Here is a 21,306-nt window from a genome sequence, read left to right on the forward strand (position 1 = left end):
ATATAAAAATGTAAGATACTGTATGTCCAGCATTCACAATACATGCATATGTTCAGGAATGTAAAAAGAAATAAAGAAAAATGTGACATTACATAATAATCACTCATTATTTCCTGTTTGCTTGTTTCACATTAGAAGTTGTCTGTTACCTCTTCCAATGGAAACTCCCCACTCTTGATCAACACCACAGAGTGTAATGGCAGTGTTAACACAGCCTGCACGACACCAGAAGAACCTGAAGAACTGGATACGAGGGTAACCAAGAATCACTTCTTAGATTAGAATTACACTTCCATCAGGAGAGACTTCATTTAAAGAGGATGTAATTAACATGGTGCATATAGTAGGTGATATGTAAGTCTTTGGCAATTAGACTCCCTCGCACTGTTAAATTTATAAGCGGTATAAAGGCTATGTATACAGGGCCTGAAGTTAACTTTTTTTTTTTTTGAACTTTATTTTTATTTATTTTTTCGATAACAACATACAAACATGAATACAAACTTCCGACTCATGTTGGCCTTTACTAGTTACATTAGTCGTGGCATCGGGAGGTGAGATAATAAGTATTCTTATCAGGTGCGAGAATGAATACAAAACAACTAAACAAAAACAACACACAAAAGTCGCAATTAAAAAATAATGCAAGCTTACAGTTAGATCCTCCTAGAGATAAAGTGGTCCACATAGTCTTAGGTGCCACGGCATTTTAGGTTGGTCCAGCAGAGCAAACAAATGCAGGAGGGTGATTCACCAATTACATCATTGGATTAGTAGCGGTGTAACAGACTTCCATCTCGTATTGACAGTAGCTTCTTGGAGCCTTAAGGAATATGTGATTTTTTCCATCAAATAAATGTCCCAAACCTTCTGAACCCATATGTTATATGTTGGAGGTGATGCTTTCAGCCATCTGATAGTTATACACTTCAATGCTGCAGTCAACAAAATTCTCAGGAGATATCTATCAGCCATTCTGTCTATTCCATCGGGTATTACTCCTAGAATTGCAACCAAGGGGGTTTTTGGAATATTTTTCCTGAAAATTATCTTGAGGGCAACAAAGATGTCCTTCCAAAATTCACTTAATTTAGGGCAACACCACAGAATATGAGTATGGTTGGCGTTCCACGTCCCGCAGTTCCTCCAGCATAGGTTGGGTTGTGCGGGGTACATTTTACTGGTTATCGCTGGTGTTCTGAAAAACCGGATTATTATTTTCCACTTGAATTCTCTCCATGTATTAGAGTTTGTTGTCAAATGTGCTTCTGTGCAGATTTCGTCCCAAGCGTCCCCAGTTATTGAGGCCTGTAATTCACTCTCCCATTTACGTTTTATGTTCGTAGAGTCGTGTATGGTCATGGAGAGAAACAGGTCATATATTTTACTAATTACTTTATTGTTCCCCTTTCCCCTTTGTATATCTATTAGGAAATTTTCTATAGGTGTGGGTTCAAGAAGTTTAGTCCAATCATCATGTGCCATCAGAAAGGTTCTAAGTTGTAAATATCTGTAGAAATCCGATTTAGGGAGCCCAAATTCAATTTTCAACTGTTCGAAGGTTTTGAGATTTCCTTTATCAATTAGTTGGTGAATATGAGATAGTTCATAGTAAGACCAGTTTTTAAATCCAGAGTCTAAGTTATTCGGTATAAATGTTTTCATATGTCCTATATTTGATAAAAGTGAAATCTGTTTTGGTAATTTAAAGACTGATTGTATTTTGTACCATACTTTGAGGGTGTTTCTTGTCCAGATTGACATGTCCTTTGCGGGGACATCTAAAAAGGGTAATGTTTGTATAGGTTTTGAGCTCTTGCCCTTCTCTATTTCCAGCCAACGAGTATCTGCAGTATCCTGTATCCATGACAATAAGGGTCTGAGTTGTGCCGCCCAATAGTAGAATTTAAAGTTTGGAAGTTTGAGACCACCTTTAGGTTTGGGTAATTGCAGGGTTTTCAGTCTGATTCTAGGTCGCTTTTTTTGCCAAATAAATCCCGTTAACATTTTATCTAAAGTGTCGAAGGTAGATTTGGGGATCTCTACCGGTAGCATCTGGAATAGATATAGAAATCTCGGTAGGACATTCATACGGACACTTTCAATTCGGCCTAACAGCGAGATAGGGAGTGTATCCCAGCGCTCTAAGTCCTTGTTTATGATTCGTAGGAGTTTGCCATAATTCGCCTCATAGAGGTCATTCGAACATGGAGGTATTTGAATTCCTAAGTATTTGATCCCGATCTTAGGCCACTTAAAACCACTCTGTATCTTTATGGAATCGGGGATTGTGTCGTTTACATCCATAGCTTCCGTTTTGTCAATGTTGGTTTTGTAACCTGAGTAGAACCCGTATTGGGAGATAAGCTTTTTCAGGTGAGGAATTGTTGATTTAGGGTCCGTCAAATACACTAGCACATCATCAGCATATAGTGAAATTTTGTGCATTTCCTTATTGATTTCTATTCCTTTGATATTGATATCATCCCTAATGATTTGGGCTAGCGGCTCAATGCTGATGGCGAATAGGAGGGGTGAGAGTGGGCACCCCTGTCTACAGCCCCTTCCTAATGAGAATCTAGCCGATCTGAAGCCATTAACTTTGACTGCTGCTTGTGGGGATGAGTAGAGTGTTTGCACCCAATCAATGAAATGTGGGCCAAATCCGAAACGTTTCAATGTATGAATTAAATATTGCCAGGATACTCTGTCAAACGCTTTTTGAGCATCTAAGGAGATGATTGCTGATTCAATCTTTCTTTCTTTTTGGGCGCTTGATAGATTCAATAGGCGCCTCACATTATTAGCATAATGCCGACCTGTAATAAATCCGGTCTGATCGGGGTGTATGATTTGGGTAATAAATTTATTAAGTCGGTTTGCTAGGATTGAGGTGAGTATACGTGAGTCTGTATTCAGCAGCGATATAGGTCTATAGGATTGGCAGTCTGTAGGGTCTTTACCCTCTTTATGGATCACTACAATAGTGGCTTCCGTCCAAGAGGGTGCCATAGTTTTGGAGTTTAAAGCGTGATGGTATGCGTTTAATAGTAGAGGGGTCAAAGGATCTAGAAAGGTTTTATAGAAGTCGTTTGTAAATCCATCTGGGCCTGGGCTTTTGTTATTCTTTAGTGATTTAATCGTCTGCTTAATTTCCCATTCCACAATCGGTTGATCTAATGTACGCACCGCCTCATCCGTTAGGTGGTTTAACTTTATATCTTTTAAAAAATCTATGAGCTCATGGTCATTGTTACACGTATCAGTGTTTGTATATAATGATTTGTAAAAATTTGCGAAGGTTTCTGCAATTTCGTCAGGTTTTGTCACCAGAGAATCTTGAGATTTTATTTTATGAACCATGTTGGAGGACTGCTGTTTCCTCAGTCTATAAGCCAGTAATCTGCTAGCCTTCTGGCCATATTCATAGTATTTTTGATTAGTAAACCTCAGATTACCCTCTACTTTATCCGATAATAGGCTATTTAGTTGTCTGCGGGATGCATTTAGCTCCTTCAGGATTTTAATTGAGGTGTATTTTTTATGTTCAAGTTCTAGGTCTTTAATTTTATTCTCTAGGTCTTTTTGTTTAGCATTCTTCTGTTTTTTCCTCGCAGCCGTGAAGGATATTATGCGGCCTCGAAGGAATGCTTTGGCACAATCCCATAATATTAGAGGAGTCGTGTCCGGAGTATTATTGATTTCTAGGTATATCCTAAGTTCCTCTGTAATAAATGCCGTGAATACTTTGTCGTTAAGGAGGGATGTGTTAAGCCTCCATTGTTTGGATGTTAGTCTATGTCCTATAGTCCAATTTAGTAAGATAGGTGCATGATCAGAAATAGTAATGGGTAGTATTTCAATATCTACAATTCTATGTAGTTCTGACGTTGGCGTAAAGAAATAATCGATCCTAGAGTAGGATGCATGTCTACTTGAATAGAAGGTAAAGTCTTTAGTTCTGGGGAACTTACTTCTCCAGACGTCAGCAATACCCGTCTCTGTAATCTGATGTTTGAGCATCCTGCCCATTTTGGAGAGGGGAGTTTTTGGGGTGGGTAATCTGTCTAATATTTGTGATAAAGTGCAGTTGAAGTCTCCACCCATTAACAGCAGCCCAGAGCTGTGTTGTAATATTATCTTAAACAGTGATCTTATGAAGTCAGGCGCGTCCGTATTGGGTGCATATACATTAAGTAGGGATACTTTAATGCCATCAATTGTACCATTAACTAACATATATCTCCCCTCTGTGTCCTTATGTAATAGAGTTTGTGTAAAGTTGACCTGCCGATGTATGAGAATGACAACACCCTTTTATTCCCAGATCTGTGGGATGAGTAATAAGCTTTATCTGCCCAGGATTTTTTAATTTCTCATGCTCTGTATCAGATAGGTGGGTTTCTTGCAAAAAGGCAATATGACAATTAAGTTGTTTTAGTTGAGTCAATATTTTCCTTCTCTTAGCTGGGTTATGTAATCCTTTTACATTATAAGATACGATTTTAAGTGGGTCACCCATTAACTCTACATGGTCTATACATCGACTTATCGGAGTATAACAGAAGTGGTAACCAGACCTTTATGTATAACATCACCTTATCTATGTGAGAATTAAGGAATGTGTACAGCTTGACCACAATAACAAACAGGGAGGAATAAAACATATGTTTGACAACAGTGCCCACCCTTTCTGGATTCGCCAGGGTAGAATGGGCGTGTGATGGAGCGAAACAATAACAACAAAAACAAAATAAATTTGCAAAAAGAAATTGTGCAAGGTACCCGGGGAACAGAGGAACCAGAACTGGGCAAACAGAGAACAGATACCTATTGTAGAAGAGTACTTGGGACATAGTCCCTAGCAGCTAATAGAAGCCGCAAAAGTGCACAACAAGATTGAATATGTGTGCAGGGGATGTGCTTAGATATGTAGTCTGATTGGGGAGTGGGCCAAATTCCTAATGGGGGAGATAAGGTAGCCACAGAAACTCCACATATACTATGCCAGCTCCTGCAAAACTTACCGGAAAAAGGGATCTAAATTAAACAGCTGAATTGCTCATTACCTTAAAAACTATGAAATTATCAATATAAACCTTATGAGGGAAGCTATATGAACGATAGCCATAGCATTGGGATTTTCCTGATAACATTGTAACTACAGGTACACGGTACCTTTATTCGGTTGTCTCTGTTGAAATAATATTGTTCCGGACAAAATCCATGGCCAAATTGGGGTCGAGGAATTCCTTTTCTTCATTATGGTATGTAATCCGAATCGGGCTGGGTAGAGGAGGCCGTAGCGGGCCTCCTTGATCCCACGTAGCGCCTTTCGCACCTCCGTGAAAGTAGCTCTGGCTTTGGCTACGCTTGTCGTGTAGTCGGGGAAGAAGGAAACACGGTGCCCATTGTAAGAGAGCGGAGCTCTGCTACGAGCTCTCCTCAGGATCTCCGCCGCGTCTCCGTCGTGATGTAATTTGGCGATGATGACTCTTGGTAGCTCCCGATCTCTAGGTCCTCTCCCGATGGGTGTACGATGTGAGCGGTCTACCTTTATATCTCGGTCCATCTGTAGCACTTCTTTGATGATTTTTGCCACCGCCTGTGGGGAGCTGGAACCCGGGTGTTCTTCAATGCCCGCGATGCGGATATTGGATCTTCGCATTCTTCCCTCTAGATCCTCACATTTATCCTTGAGCGTTGACATTTCCTTCTGCAAACTTGTAACAGTAGACTGTAGTGAAGTGACTTCGTCTGACCACGTTGATAAACCACTTTTTAAGTCCAGAACCTCCGTTTTTATGATATCCACTTCAGCTTGTATGGCCTTTGAGTTGCTAGCAATTTCAGAGCGGACCGCTTGCAGTTCGGATTTTATAGCTTGGAAATCATCCGCTAATGCACCTTTAAGTTCGTCTCTTATGACCTTAGCGATATCTCCTCTCACTGACCGCAAAATGTCTGCTTTCATTTCTTCACTGTTCGTATTTGGCTCACCAGAGCCCATGGTTAACAATGGGTCGGCGTCTTCTGTTGTTCGCTGCCTCGAGGTCCTAGCAGGCCTTGTAGCATTAGCGTCGCTTCCGTGTCTGAATTTTTGTAGTTTTTCGGCCATTTCGGATAATTATGTCCGTGCTCTCTAGCTTATTTATGGTCCTAAGGTTTTCCTCTTCAGTGTATCCACAGATATCAGCGTGGTTAAAGCTGTTTTTTCCCTTTTCGTTTGTAATTAAGTCGGATTTTGCAGGAGCTCTGAGAAATGCGTCCTACACCATATCTTGCTCACCCGGAAGCCCGAAGTTAACTTTTTTGATTTAAAAATCCACCTGCCACAGTCACTTTTTATCAGCCACTTTTTTGCCTCATAAAAGAGAAAAACAGGAATTGCTGTATCTCTATGATCCTATCCTGTCCTATTCGTGGTAGCCTACTCGTGGAAATTGCGCCGTCTTGAGCCTGGCCAGGCTAGAACTCTCCCCAACCAGATCCCATCCCTCTGTCTAGAGGAGATGGGAAGAGAGAGAGAGAGAGAGAGAGAGAAAGAGATCCATCCCTCTGTCTAGAGGAGGTGGATGAGAGAGAGAGAGAGAGAGATATATCCATCCCTCTGTCTAGAGGAGATGGGAAGAGAGAGAGAGAGAGAGAGATCCATCCCTCTGTCTAGAGGAGGTGGGTGTGAGAGAGAGAGAGAGAGATCCATTCCTCTGTCTAGAGGAGGTGGGTGTGAGAGAGAGAGATATATCCATCCCTCTGTCTAGAGGAGGTGGACGAGAGAGAGAGAGAGAAAGACATAACCATCCCTCTGTCTAGAGGAGGTGGATATGAGAGGAAGAGAATTCAATTTTATTTATATAGTGCTTCATCACAACAACAGTTATCTCTTTGCCATAGCGGCGTAACTAAGGGATGGTTCAGGACTCTCCTGAGCCAGCCCTAACTATAAGCTTTATCAAAGAGGAAAGTCTTAGGCCTACTCTTAAATGTGGAGACGGTGTCTGCCTCCTGAACCCAAACTGGAACCCGCCAGGATTTATGACTTTAAATTTTCTAAGCACATTGATTAAATGAGACTGAGATGATCTTGTGTTCAATGTTGACATTTTGTCCTAAAGGCGGGACAAGGTTAAAGCTCATGGAGTGTCCAAAATTTAAGGGGTGCATCCTCTGCACAGTGTAAATGTGCGAAGGAAATGTCATTGCTATTAGATTTGAATATTTATTCTGTACTAGGTGAAATTTGGGCTCAATTGTAACATTAGTTATTAACCTGTAATAAACTACTACATCTACTACAAATTTCATGAAAATCTGGCACATTGGTTTCTTTATCATGAAACAAAGTGTTCAAGTGTAAATGTTTAACAAAGGTTTCTTACTGTGGATTGAAGTATTAGGATGGACAAGATGACTTACATAATTGCTGACATGGCATTGATATAGTAAATATTAGACAAAAATGTAATATATGGGTGTACCATTCTCCATTTTTTTCTTTCTGGGACTTCAGGTGGTGAATCCATCTTTCCCTAACCCTCGGAGAAGGTTGCGACTGCGGGACCTGGCTGAAAGGGTGATTGATGCTCAGGAGAATGAACAGGAGCTCAACAAACTGCTTAATGAGGCTCTGCTGGAGAGAGAGACAGTCCAAGCGTAAGTGAACTGTAATCTTAATTAAAGCTGCAAGCAGCGATGAACGGACCCTTGCACTCTGCGCATATCGGGGGTGCAGCCAGCTCCTAATTGTTGCAGCTGTGTACTCTCCTGACTATTGGACCCTGCATGCACAAGTTAGACTTAAGTTAGACTTTTATGTAAGTTTGGACATGAAGCATACCAAATCTCATATGTCTAGGTGAAAGGCACTGCAGAATCTACTTTGAAATTTCTTAGGGGGTGCTATTGATTGCGCCAGTGAAATTCTATCCAGAGTAGCCCTATCTTTAGATAATGAGCTTTGGAGGTGTTTGGGGCCAGGTACAATAACTTCGGTTTTGTCTGAGTTTAAGCTTAGGAAATTGCAGGTCATCCAGGATTGTCTGTCCTTAGTGCATGTTGTTGGGCAAGACACTGAACCCTGAATTGCCGTTGATGCTGCTCCAGCGGTGTGTAAATGTGTGTGAGTGTTTATCTGATGAACAGTTGGCAGCTTGTATGGCAGCCTCAGCCAGTGTATGAATGTGTGTGAATGATGAATGGTTCCTGTACTATGTAAAAGCGCTTTGAGTAGTTGTTGGGACTTGAAAGCGCTATATATGAACAGTCCATTTACATCGACATTTTTTGTAACATGTTGCAGGCATCAAATTCAAAACCAGTGAATATTTCAGTTTGAACATTCAATATCTTGTCTTTGTAGTGTATTCAAATGAATATACTGTAGGTTGAAAATATTTGAATATCATTGTATTCTGTATTTATTTGTGTTTTACACAATATCCAAACTTCATTGGAATTGGTGTTTGGATTGAGGTCCCTCAAGATTGTTTAGACTTGGTTTGAAATCCTCACCAAATTGTTGGAAGTGAAAGACAGAGGACGGACAATGACTTCATGTCCTGTGATAAGGTCCAGGAATTTTAGACTGAGACCCATTCAGCCCAATATTATTTGTTCTAGGAGATGGATCAATCCTAAATGGAATAGATAAGCACATAAGAAGTTGGGTCCAAACTAGTTTTAATGATAGCCAGGCAAATCTTTTTAAGAGGATGGATGAAGGAATAAAGAGGTGCCGTCAATTCAAGAGTGGGCTTGTGAGATGGCAAGGGTGGCTGCTTTTAATAAAAGGTGTCATACAAGTGGTTTTCCAGATTAGATGTCTTCATGGGAAAATAGGGAAAGTACTTAAACTTTCTGGAGGGCTCCTAAGAAGCTTTCTGCTGGAAAGAGATGGATGGGTTTGTGGTGTTGTCATATGTTTATTTGGTTTACAGTTAGTTATTTTGTTGTATGTATTTTGAAAAAAATTACAAAATTGTTTATCACATGAAAAACTGATCTTGTTCTTGTGAACCCAATATTGTGTCATGTCTCGTGAGCTAAGTGTCTGGTCACATCACTAGTACAAAGTAAAGTTTTTATACCCAGCCGCGCAAAGCAAAGTAGCGGTTTACTCCCAAATTTGCACCAAATGCAAAAGACCGTGTTGTGTTAGGTCAAGTAGATTGCATCAGTTTTCAATACATTGTAGCATGATTTTTCCTAAAACAAAACTGTGACAATATGTGTTGTGTGTAATGTAATACCAATATTTAAAATTTGATATAAGTGCTGAGGTTCTCTTGTCTCATCAGTCTAAAGGGAAAACACCAACAGGCTCTCCTTGAGGTTTGTGGATCCGGACCTGGAGACTCGTTACTCTGTGGAGAAGGAGAAACAGAGCGGAGCTGCCTTCTGCTGCTCCTGTGTGGTCCTGCTCTTTACTGCAGCTATGGAGGCCCTCATAGACCCCTGGTTAGTGTACAAGGCCAGGAATAATCTCACCCTTTTTTAAAAGTGTGGGTATGTTCCATTTATGTCCGGCTCTGGCTGAAACACATATCCAAAAAGCAAAATAAACAAACCTAAGCTCACAGTCTTTGGACACAAATTATAAATTGGCAACATTATCTCTTTGGTTAAATTTATTTACTATGTATTGTTAGTGGTATTCTACTATTGGGATCTTAAATGTTTTTGCACAACCCAACTCACTGCAATATTGCTCTCTTCAGTATTGTTTTCTGCCTGCATGCAGTCCAAGAATCTGGACTGGTTGACTGCTACCATGATATTTCTCTGAAAGTTTTTTTTGTGTGTTCATGTGTTGTGGAACAGGCTGACGGCAAACTACATAACCTTTGCAGTGGGAGAAGTCCTCCTGCTCATCCTGACAATCTGTTCTCTGGCCGCCATCTTCCCTAGAGTAAGTTACAAAACATTTTTATTAGGGCTGTCAACCGATTACAAAATTATCTTATTATATACACTACCGGTCAAAAGTTTGGGGTCACTTACAATTTTACAAAAAACAATGCAACTGATCTCAGCTGGTATTCTGTCTATAATGAAGTGCACCCCAAACTTTTGACCAGTAGTGTAAATATATAGTATATATCAGTATTTTCCATGAGAAGCATTTAAATATGGATTGTGGGAGTTGAGTAAATTAATGAATAGACAATATTAGGGTTGGAATCGAATATTCAACTCCATTTCAGCTCAGTGTGACAGTCTAGTCTTGTGCTGTCATTTACAGTATGGTTGAGATTTTCTCCTCTCCTTTTGATTTCTGACACACACACCCTTTGCGTTGCAGCGTAAGGTGCAGTGATGAATTGTCAGTCCACTAACTTTTTGTTCTCACTACCAATACTAGCTGCTCCGTTTCAACAATGTTCTGCCATAAGCTGAAGTCTGGGCTAATCTATACAGTGCAAACCCTAAAACACTGCTATCCTTTACATCTCTTTTTCCATCGAAGAAATATCAGTCGAGTTATAACCGAGCAGTCTGATGTGTGTAGAAGCTACTGTGGAGAGTTGTATGTTCGGTGACATATGGGGTCAAGGGGCATCGTAAAGCGTGATTAATATGCTATACTTCTTTTGACTTAACTATCACTGGTGGGTTAATAAAAATATTGGTAACACCTAAAAAAAAATGCATTCATTGCACTGCAACATTACTACTTCCTAACTAAAGTCTTAACTAATATAGGTAAAGTTGATTAAAAAAAAAGATCATGGCATTGTGTAAAAAAAATTTGTTTTTGTTTTTTGGCGACGATAAACTGGCCCAGAGAGAAAGCCTATCTACAAAGCAATATTTAGCGTTAACGAGGTAACTTCAGGTTCAACCCAGGGTTTTCTTTATCATAATTGTGGATCACTTGTTACTGGTTTAAATTGCAGCAGTAACTAATGCTGAACACCAAACCTGGTCATGAGCAGGTTATGTTGGAGATAGAGATCAACTTGTGTAAAAGCACCGCCTACTGACCAATCAATACTGGGTTGATAACGATGTCACCTTTCTTAGAAGATCAGCTGGACCTGTAGAGAGAGAGTGAGAGAGAGAGGTGTGCTCATAAAAGGAAAAACATTTAGAGACCGACAACCCCGTTAACATTCCCTGATGGGTATCTTTTATGAAAGATATAGATTTTAAGCGGAGTGAATCACCTATAGATGTCTTTTACAATGATAAAAGTACTGATTATTGAAATGGAGTCTGGTGGGTTTGGTGATGGTGATTTTGCCCTTAAATTAATAAATATAAAAACATATTCAAATGTTTGCTGAGTGAGTTTAGCCTACGGGATTTTGTATAGGCTATATGTCGGCTTCTTGAGCTGGGTGTTGCCAATGAGCACATCGGTATGAATTATATTTTTATATTTTGCATTTGCTCTTAAGATCGCTTACCACTACCAGGGTTGCAATGAAAATAAAAAGCTAAAGCAACGACAGTTTATGGAAAACAAGCGTAATTATGGTCAGATATTGTGCCTGGCTGATGGGAATGTGATATTGCTAGTGATCTAAAGATAAGCATTGTGATTTACACATTTACAGCGAGATCAGTGCGACTGACGCGTTTGTTGAAGTGTTTGTGCCACGCTGTGTGATACGCAACATTGAGTGACTAAGTTTCTTTTTGTTAATTAGGACACACCTGTGCACAATAATTATTTAAAACAACACATTTACTGTGGAGTCAAGCACAATATTGTTTGTTCACAATAGTCTGATGCTGGTAACTCAAAATGTAACCAGCGGATCTGCTGTGCTGTGGCTTATCAGTGACTTTTTCACTCCTATTCCACTTTTTTCAGGTTGAGGCTGTATTTTTTGGCTCATCCTGACTATCTTATGATTACAGTTTTTTTAGTGCTAAACCACAGTGGGCACAACTGGAGTCACATGTGCAAAACTCTAACTACAGTCTCCACTGCAGCAGTTCACGTGGACCAAACTCTAGTTTGTTTTTCATTGCTAGAACACAGTTTTCAAAACTCTACACACTTACGGCTTTAACTACAACGTGTACAACACTGTGGATTTACATCACTTTGTTTAAATGTTAACACACTGCTGTCAAAACTGTTAACCACACATTCAAAACAGAATACATTTCAGTCTGGTGCCTATCACACACACTGCGGATTGCAATTCCAGCTAAAAGACTAACCAGGTGTCTTTTGTACACTGTTCCGTTTGAGAGAAACAGGTAAAAGAGCAAAGATACCAATATGTCCATGTCAGATGTCTGAGGTAACATACACAGCTATAAAAAACAATCTTACAATAGTAAAACTGCCTTCTTACTGTTTTTCAGATAGTAATGTGAAAGCAATGGAAACACAACATTAATCAGTATTTAGAGATGATGCAGACGTCCAGTGTGATGAAGGAAACTTGTTGCATGATACTGGAGAGAGGCAGGATTAGTCACACTGTTCTTTGTTACTGTTATGCACCATTCATTTGTTTCCAGTAATGCCATAAATTACTAGAGACAAAATACTATATTGAAGCAAACTGCTGATTTTCATTCCTTCTTGTTTACCTTACATAAAAATTTGTATCTTGTAAAATCTATAAATTGTCTTTAAAGAAACTATTGAGCAGTGGGAAGTCACTCAAATTATTAAATTATTTGTGAAGATTAAAAATTTGTAATTTCTGTGTTAGTGTTTGACATTAGTGTTTTTACTCTGTGTGTTCTGAGTGACAGTGTGTGTTATCTCAGCGAGGAATGTTCTGAGTGTTTGGCAGCACTGAGCCTGTTTTGAGACGTGTGTTTAGAGTTGTGTGGCTTGGAATGAGTTTTGCAGGAGATGTGAACTGTTAAGCTCAGGTGACTTTTGGTAATGCAGACTGTAGTTTGAGTTTTGCACATCTGGCTTCAGTTGTGTAATTAAATGGGGGGGGGGGGCTAACAACTGCAGCACCTACCAGAAGGCCTTTTTGAATATATGGATATAATATTTATGTGGATAAACTTAAAAATGTGGGAATAGCACCGATTGAAAACAGTTCTTCCCTCTGTATTTCGCTCAGAAATGTGGACGATGTTTAACAGAGCAGCAAATGGAGAAAGATTTGAAGCTCTTGTCAATCGGAAATTCACCAAGCCAAATGTATAAGTCCTATCACATAACTAAGCACATTGGCTGAGACAAGACAAGAAGACTTACGTTTTGATGTATAATTTGTGCATGACAAGTAAAAATTGTTGGTGTGGGAGAAAGAAATAAGGTGATTTTTTTATTAATGATTTTTGTTTTTAGTGACATCATCAGCCACTCTAGCTCCTGCAATACACACCCATTCTAAACGCAGAACAATCCTGAAACAAACACTACACTTAAACAGCTTTTTTTTACAAAAACTGTAAACAATATCTAAACACTGAGCACACCATGACTACCTGAATATTTCGTGAATGGTTTAAAGTTTGAATCACGTTTTTATGTAAAAGAATGTAGGAGGAGATACGTTTTGAAGCAGAAGAGGATTTAAAAAAAATTGAAGCCCGCTCTCATTGACCATCCATCCATCTTCGTCCGCTTATCCGGTATCGGGCCGCGGGGGGAGCAGCTCTAGCAGGGGACCCCAAACTTCCTTTCCACATTAACCAGCTCCGACTGGGGGATCCCTAGGCGCTCCTAGCCCTCTCTTTTTTGTCACAATGGTGAGATAAATTGAATGTAATACCGCAACCGCAGCTCCGATTCCCCGCTCCATGGTCCCCTCACTCGCAAAAAAGACCCCAAGGTATTTAAACTCCTTCACTTGGGGTAAGGACTCATTCCCTACCTGACTTTGTTAAAAAAATATTTAAAAGCTTAATTTTCTTTCAGATTTTTAAGCAGTGCAATGCATTTGAGCGTTCAGATTTTTCAAACAACTTGTTTCATATTTCTGCATTTTCATCATGTTTCTCACAGCATTTTTTAGTTTTCTCTACTTATTCATAATTTCAGTTCAGAAAGTAGATTCAGACCTTACAATGTTCTGTATCTTTTGGCAATATTGAACTTTTTAAGTCAATAATTGAGTTTGGTGTCTACAATCTACATAATGTTTTATATTAGGGGTTATTCAACTTTTTTAATCAAATTCATACTAATTAAAACCATTCCCGCTTTTCCAACTATCCTCACTACTTCACGTTCTTCTTACCCATTTTAATTTAGTTTAGCAATTTAGCTATTCAACATTCACCTGCATTTTCTGCAGGTAATGCATTTTCAAGGTTTTTTTCTTCTTCCGTTCTTCCGCTACTTTTTGGCCTTTTCCACTTCAAAATGTTTCTCCTCCTATATACTTTCACGTACAGATTGCATTCAAACTTTAAACCATTCACAAAAACTTTAGCATTAGGCTATATCCAGCAGTTTTATATCTGAAGTTTTTTTTTCATTACTGTATAATTGTTTAATTTTTAATTTTAATTTTTTAAATAATTTAGTTATACACCATTTATACATCAAAATGTAGGGTACCTACTTTCAGCCAATCTGCTCATTTAAGTGATAGGAGTTACACATTTGGCTCAGTGAGGTTTCAATGACAACAGTTCCAAGCATCCCTCCATTCAAAGCCCAGATTAAAAATCCTTGATATTTCAGGAGGAAAGAACAGAACCATTTTTTTTTTATTGCTGATATGCGTCAATTTTTTAATTATATAGCAATACGTTCGCAAAGGCCGGTCATTTCACTGATGCAACCTATAGTTTGGGCTTTTTGAGCCTTCTTTTCACAGGTCTGTCCCTCAATGGCAGATCAGTCAGACACAGGTAATGTGGTCATTTGCTGAATAGAAAGATCCAAACCTCAGCTAATGACCACATCTCTGAGATCAAAGGGGTCTCCTCTCTGTTTACTGATTAGACAGACCTGCAGTTCTTCTTACCATGGCGCAGAACTTTTGCCTTCTGATGTCAAAAGCTACATGTCACATTTTCTTTTGCTGAATTCGAACAAAGATCCTGTTATATTATGTACTATGTCAACCATTGATTGCAGTTGATAACACAGTGTCTTGAGATGAGCTAAATAGTGAAGTATGAAACACACACACGCACATTGTCATTTGTGATTTTCAAAATAAAAGTCTAAGCTGGTAACTTCATAACAGGGGACTTTTATTGTGAATGATGTATTGTAAGTTAAACTGTTTTACACTAGCTGCTTTGACCACTCAGGCTCATATGGTGAGCTGTGTACACAGTGCTGGAAATGCAATACGTGGATGGCCTGGTAGATTGTATGAGCTCATAATCACACATTATAATCAGTGCTGGGGTAGTAACTCAAAAAAGTAATAGATTACACATTACTTGTTACTGTAAAAAAAAGTAATGCCTTTCTTTACTACTTTCTTTATTACTCGCTGTTGAAAGAAACTAGTTACACTACTAGTTATATTACTTTTGAATTACTCTGTAACATCAGCTGAGATGCACCATAACTTACTTGCCAAATAACAATATAAAGGTAAACCTCATGTGTGCCCATATCAACACAAATTTGTATTATAATGAGGACATAGACAAGATCTCTCTTTTGTCTTTCAATTTTATTTATCCATTTCTGCAGGCAGCCTTTCTCATTTGTTTCAGTGGCAACAATGCTAATTTTATTTTTTCTCCATGCGTCCCATTATTTGAATTTACCACCATTGTAATTTGTTCTCTTTTTATCTTACTTATATTTTGGGTGCTTCTTGTTTTACCGTCAACACTAGATTGGTGCATTTTTCTGTTTGGTTATTTCTATAGAATGGAGATAATACTATGCTTGCAGAGAGATACAAATGTTAATATGCAATACCATAGCAGTTTAGGATGAGGCTCAGCCTCATCCTCATTAAATCAAATACAAATTTCTTAGTCCCATACAAATATACAGAATATATGTAGTGAAATGCTTTGTCCACTGTCTTCATTGCTGTGCAATGTGTAAATAAGTCGTTCAGTATCAGGATAGCTTGGGGATAAAAACTTTTCCGCACCCTCTCTGTGTTGGCCCTCAGGTAGCAGTAACATTTCCCAGAGCGTAGGGCGGAGAACAGGTAGTAGTTGGGGTGACTAGGATCTCTGGAGATTTTCTTTACTCTGGACTTCACTCTCCTGATGTATATTTCTTCTAGGTTGGGTAGTGCTCTCCTAGTGGTACATTCAGCTGATCTAACTACTCCCTTTAGGGCTGTACAGTCTTGCTGAGTGCTGTTTCCATACCAAGCTGTTATATTCCCAGTAATAATACTTTCAATGGTGGCTCTTTAAAAGTAATGACTGAGTTAGCCTAAGTACAAGCATCTGAGGTGAAAAAGACGCTGCCGTGCCTTTCTCGGGGGGAATGGCCTGGGTTTTTTATTTTGAGTTTATATCTCTAAACATTGATACGCTAAGGTGCTATCCGATTGTTTAATTCATGATGCGAAACTCCCCCCGGTCCCCACTACATTGGACTATTCCCTTATCCTACTGCGCAGCTGCGTGTGTTTGTAAACAAACGGCTCAGCATGCGATAAGCTGGAGGCTACAGACGGTTGAAAAATGAAGCGAAGCTACCGAAGTGGTTCTGAAAAAAAGAAGCGGGAAGAAAGCAGAAAGTTTTTAGCAAAGGTATCAACCTTTTTCACGACGGCTACTGACAACACTAACATTAACGTTACTAAAGAGCAGCAAGAAGCCGGGGCTTGTGCTAGCAATGCTAACATGATGAAGAGTAGTGTCAGCCCAGGTTGCTCTAGCGATGCGGGGGCTACATACAAGACAACCTGACAGGATCCTTCAAATGGAGATGGTAACGGAACTGCTGCTTTCACTGTCAATGATGATAACTATGGCAATGACGAAGATGGTGACACACATAATACTCAGCAACTAGACCCCGCAAATAGCAGTCACCCTGATCAATGTGTTATGATTGAAGATGATCCAGCACTCTGGCCAAAACAGCTGTCAGACAGAGAGCACCTGTGTTTGCCTTAGGCCTCAAAATGACTAAATCCGCCCCTGCGTGTATGATGGGCTTATGGTGTTGACATCACATATGTTTATTTGGTTTATGGTTAACTATATTGGTATTATTTTGTTGAATGGTCTTGAATATTACTACTATATGCTCCAACTGAGTGAATGTGATATCCTCTTTGATGAAAGTGCAAAGTAGTTTCATGATAAAGTGTTTTTGTGTGTCCTACTTCGTCATGGAAATTCAGATTGATATGCAGAAGGCAGGCCAGTATTGACTGCTGCTGTAAGCTCAGGTCGATCAGAAACATTATCAATCGAATGAACTGGGAAAATGCAGTCACTGTAAATAATGCTCAGGGCTTATCTGTACTAATCAATATCACAATATAAGCCTACAGTATATTTTCCATCACACTCTATTAACAGTGGCACATGTATAAATGTGATCAACTTCATTTTACACTGTTACCAGTTTCACGACCTGGCTCAGGTGGTCCTACCAAAGAGGGACATAACACCATGTTAAATGTTTAAATAAGACTTTATTTAATCCAGTTGAGTTATTAGACAGAATAACCTTAGCTATATACTAAATGGGATGTGGAAATCAGTGGAGTCAGTGGTGTAGGGTGTGCATGATTGACAGAGGTGAGTGTGTGATGGTGTTGTAAAGGCCAAAAAGCATAGCAAAAGGCCAACCTATAGCAACATAAACAAACCAAAAGAGAAACCACGGAGAGTTGGAACAACAGAAACCAGCAGCAAGCAGAGAGAGGAGAGTTGTACTGCTGCAAGGTTTAAATAACCTCCAGGTTACCCTAACGAGCACCTACAGAATTAAAGGCCATTTTTGAAACTGCATAATATACTAGCAGTGCCTACTATTGTATTCCCCAATACAAAGCCCTGGAACAGTCACAACAACCACGGCTTGCCGTTGTGGCCAACAACTGGAAACGTATTTTCATTTCTGTCAGCTGTTTTATCACTAAATTCCCTTCTGAAACTTTTATGCAAGAAATCAACTATGTAGAGCAAATATGGGGCAAATTGCAAATGTATCCATTGTTATCAAAGTTGAGAAGCTTACACTGACGCAATAGCCAGCTGGTGCTTGTTGGGGTCGCTGGCTTGCCGCCCAGCCTGTCCACAGTCAAAGACCCTGCTGTGAGTTGGCTGGAGCTCCCTCAAGAGACTCATGGATAAGAAGCGTTCATTTCTCAGATTGTTTAACATTATACAAATATCTATTATAAGATTAACAAAAACTTAACAACACACACCGGCCACAGAACAAGCAGCGGTGAGGGAATGAAGCATCCGACAGGGCATGCAGGGGTAGGGGTGACTGTGGCTCAGTGGTAGAGCGGTTGCCTGCCAATTGGAAGGTTGGTGGACTGCAGGACCAGGGATTGAACATCCCTGGCCCTGCAGTCCCATGTCGAATTGTGCTTGGGCAAGACACTGAACATCCGAGTTGCCCCCAATGCTGCGTCATCGGAGTATGAATGTGTGTCTGATGAGCAGGTGGCACCTTGTACGTGCGTCAAGTACAGAGGATTAAAAAAACATTTGAAGACACTGGAGATGTTTTTGACAAGCCCAGGTCAGGCAGACCCCGCAAGACAACTGCTCGAGAGGACCGTTTGTTGGCTCAAAAATCCAAGGCCAGCCCATTTTCCACTGCAGCAGAGCTCCACCAGACCTGGTCCCCTGAAGTCCCTGCGTCAACCAGAACGGTTTGTCGGATTCTGTCTCGAAATGGCCCAATCAGTGCCCAGAAGCCAGCACTAAACAAAAGACAATTGAAAAACCGTGTGGTATTTGCCAAGGCCCACAGCCTGCTAAAAGGATGGACGCTGGAGAAGTGGAAGAAAGTGGATTTTTCAGATGAATCTTCTGTTGAATTACACCACAGTTGCCGCAAATATTGCAGGAGACCTACTGGAGCCCGCATGGATCCAAGATTCACCCAGAAAACAGTGAAGTTTGGTGGCGGAAAAATCATGGTCTGGGTTACATCCAGAATGGGGTGTGCGAGAGATCTGCAGGGTGGAAGGCAACATCAATAGTCTCAAATACCAAGAAATCTTAGCTACCTCTTATATTCCCAACCATAAAAGAGGCCAAATTCTGCAGCAGGATGGTGCTCCATCGCATACTTCCATCTCCACTTCAAAGTTCCTCAAGGCGAAGAAGATCAAGATGCTCCAGGATTGGCCGTCCCAGTCACCAGACATGAACATCATTGAGCATATGTGGGGTAGGATGAAAGAGGAAGCATGGAACACCAAACAAAGAATATTGATGAACTCTGGGAGGCAGCAGGACTGCTTTCCTAGCTATTCCTGATGACTTCATCAATACATTGTATGAATTCTTTCAGTCCTTCAAGCTCATGGAAGTCATACAAGATATTAAATTTGAATCTCACAGCACCACTATTTAATTTGCTGACATATTTTAGTATTTGTAGTAAATTTGTTCAATTTATGTATTGAACAAACATGTATATTTATGTATTTGACCTGTCTTGTTTAAATAATAAATCTTTTTTTAGTGAAACTAATTTATTTCTGTGCATTAAACATCATTTGGGAGGGTTTTAGCTTTTCATATGAGCTATTTCTTACACCAATTAATTAAAAGTCAGGTTAATAGCAGGTGTTTCTACAAAATAGATAAGCGACAAGACTTTTGTCAGGGACTGTAGAAAAGCACTATATAAAATACAGCACATTTCAATCAGGAGGGACTGGTTTGCATTTATGCAAGGTTTATTGTACATAAGCATAATAAAATGTACAGTCTTTGGAGCCTAGACTCCATCATTATACAGGTGAAACTCAAAAAATTAGCATATGGTGCAAAAGTTTATTCATTTCAGTAATTCAACTTAAAGGTGAAACTATTAAATTAAATAGACTCATTACATGCAAAGAGAGATATTTCAAGCCTTTATTTGATATCATTTTGATGATTATGGCGTACAGCTTATGAAAACCCCAAATGCAAAATCTCAGAAAATTAGCATATTACATGAAATCAATAAAAAAAGGATTTTAAAGACAAAAATGTCAGCCATCTGAAAAGTATAATCATGCATATGTACTCAGTACTTTGTTTGGGCCCCTTTTGCATGAATTACTGCCTCAATGCGGTGTGGCATGGATGCTATCAGCCTGTGGCACTGCTGAGGTGTTATGGAAGACCAGGATGCTACAATAGCGGCCTTCAGCTCTTCTGCATTGTTCGATCTCATGTCTTTCATCTTTCTCTTGGCAATGCCCTATATATTCTCTATGGGGTTCAGGTCAGGAGAGTTTGCGGGCCAATCAAGCACAGTAATCCCATGGTCATTGAACCAGGTTTTGATACTTTTGGCCGTGTGGGCAGGTGCCAAGTCCTGCTGAAAAATGAAGCCAGCATCTCCATAAAGCTCGTCTGCTGAAGGAAGCATAAAGTACTCTAAAATGTCCTGGTAGACGGCTGTGCTGACTCTGGACTTATTAAAGCACAGTGGACCAACACCAGCAGATGACATGGCTCCCCAAACCAACACAGACTGTGGAAACTTCACACTGGACTTCAAGCATCTTGTATTGTGTGCCTCTCCATTCTTCCTCCAGACTCTGGGACCTTGGTTTCCAAATGAGATGCAAAATTTGCTGTCATCAGAAAAGAGGACATTGGACCACTGAGAAAAAGACCAGTTCTTTTTTTCCTTAGCCCAGGTAAGACCTTTCTGACGTTGTTTGTTGTTCAGGAGCGGCTTGACAAGAGGAATACGACATTTGAAGCCCATGTCCAGGACCAGTCTGTATGTGGTGGCTCTTGATGCAGTAACTCCAGCCTCAGTCCACTCCTTGTGAAGCTCCCCCACACATTTTAATGGCCTTTTCCTGACAATCCTCTCCAGGCTACGGTCATCCCTCATGCTTGTGCACCTTTTTCTTCCACACTTTTCCCTTCCATTTAACTACGGCACTTTGAGAACATCCAACTTCCTTTGCCATTACCTTTTGAGGCTTTCCCTCCTTCTGGAGGGTATCATTGATAACTGTCAGGTCAGTAGTCTTCCCAATGAAGGAATTCCAAGAGAATTCCACTAAACCAGACTAAGAGAGCAATTAAAGGCTCAAGAACCCTTTGCAGGTGTTTTGGATTAATTAGCTGATTAGAGTGTGATACTTTGAGCCTACAATACTGAAATTTTGCACCATATGCAAATTTTTTGAGTTTCACCTGTAGAATATATTTTTAAAAGGGGTAAGGAACCCAAGACAATCTCCCCGATGGAGTCTAGACACTGGAGGTGGCGACGAAGGA

At 39.9% G+C, this 21,306-nt stretch overlaps 1 protein-coding gene across 1 annotated transcript in view; it reads left to right on the forward strand.

Moving 5' to 3' along the window:
• The window catches only part of adcy3a (adenylate cyclase 3a), a 64,272-nt gene that overhangs the window by 27,170 nt on the left and 15,796 nt on the right, over positions 1-21,306 (forward strand). Inside the window, 5 exon segments of the mRNA XM_032532004.1 lie at positions 136-255; positions 7,511-7,653; positions 9,297-9,308; positions 9,310-9,456; positions 9,820-9,907. Of these exon segments, the coding sequence (XP_032387895.1) occupies positions 136-255; positions 7,511-7,653; positions 9,297-9,308; positions 9,310-9,456; positions 9,820-9,907 (510 nt within the window).

The sequence above is a fragment of the Etheostoma spectabile genome, chromosome 12 (genome assembly GCF_008692095.1).
Source record: "Etheostoma spectabile isolate EspeVRDwgs_2016 chromosome 12, UIUC_Espe_1.0, whole genome shotgun sequence".
In the NCBI taxonomy this organism is placed as follows: Eukaryota; Metazoa; Chordata; class Actinopteri; order Perciformes; family Percidae; genus Etheostoma; species Etheostoma spectabile.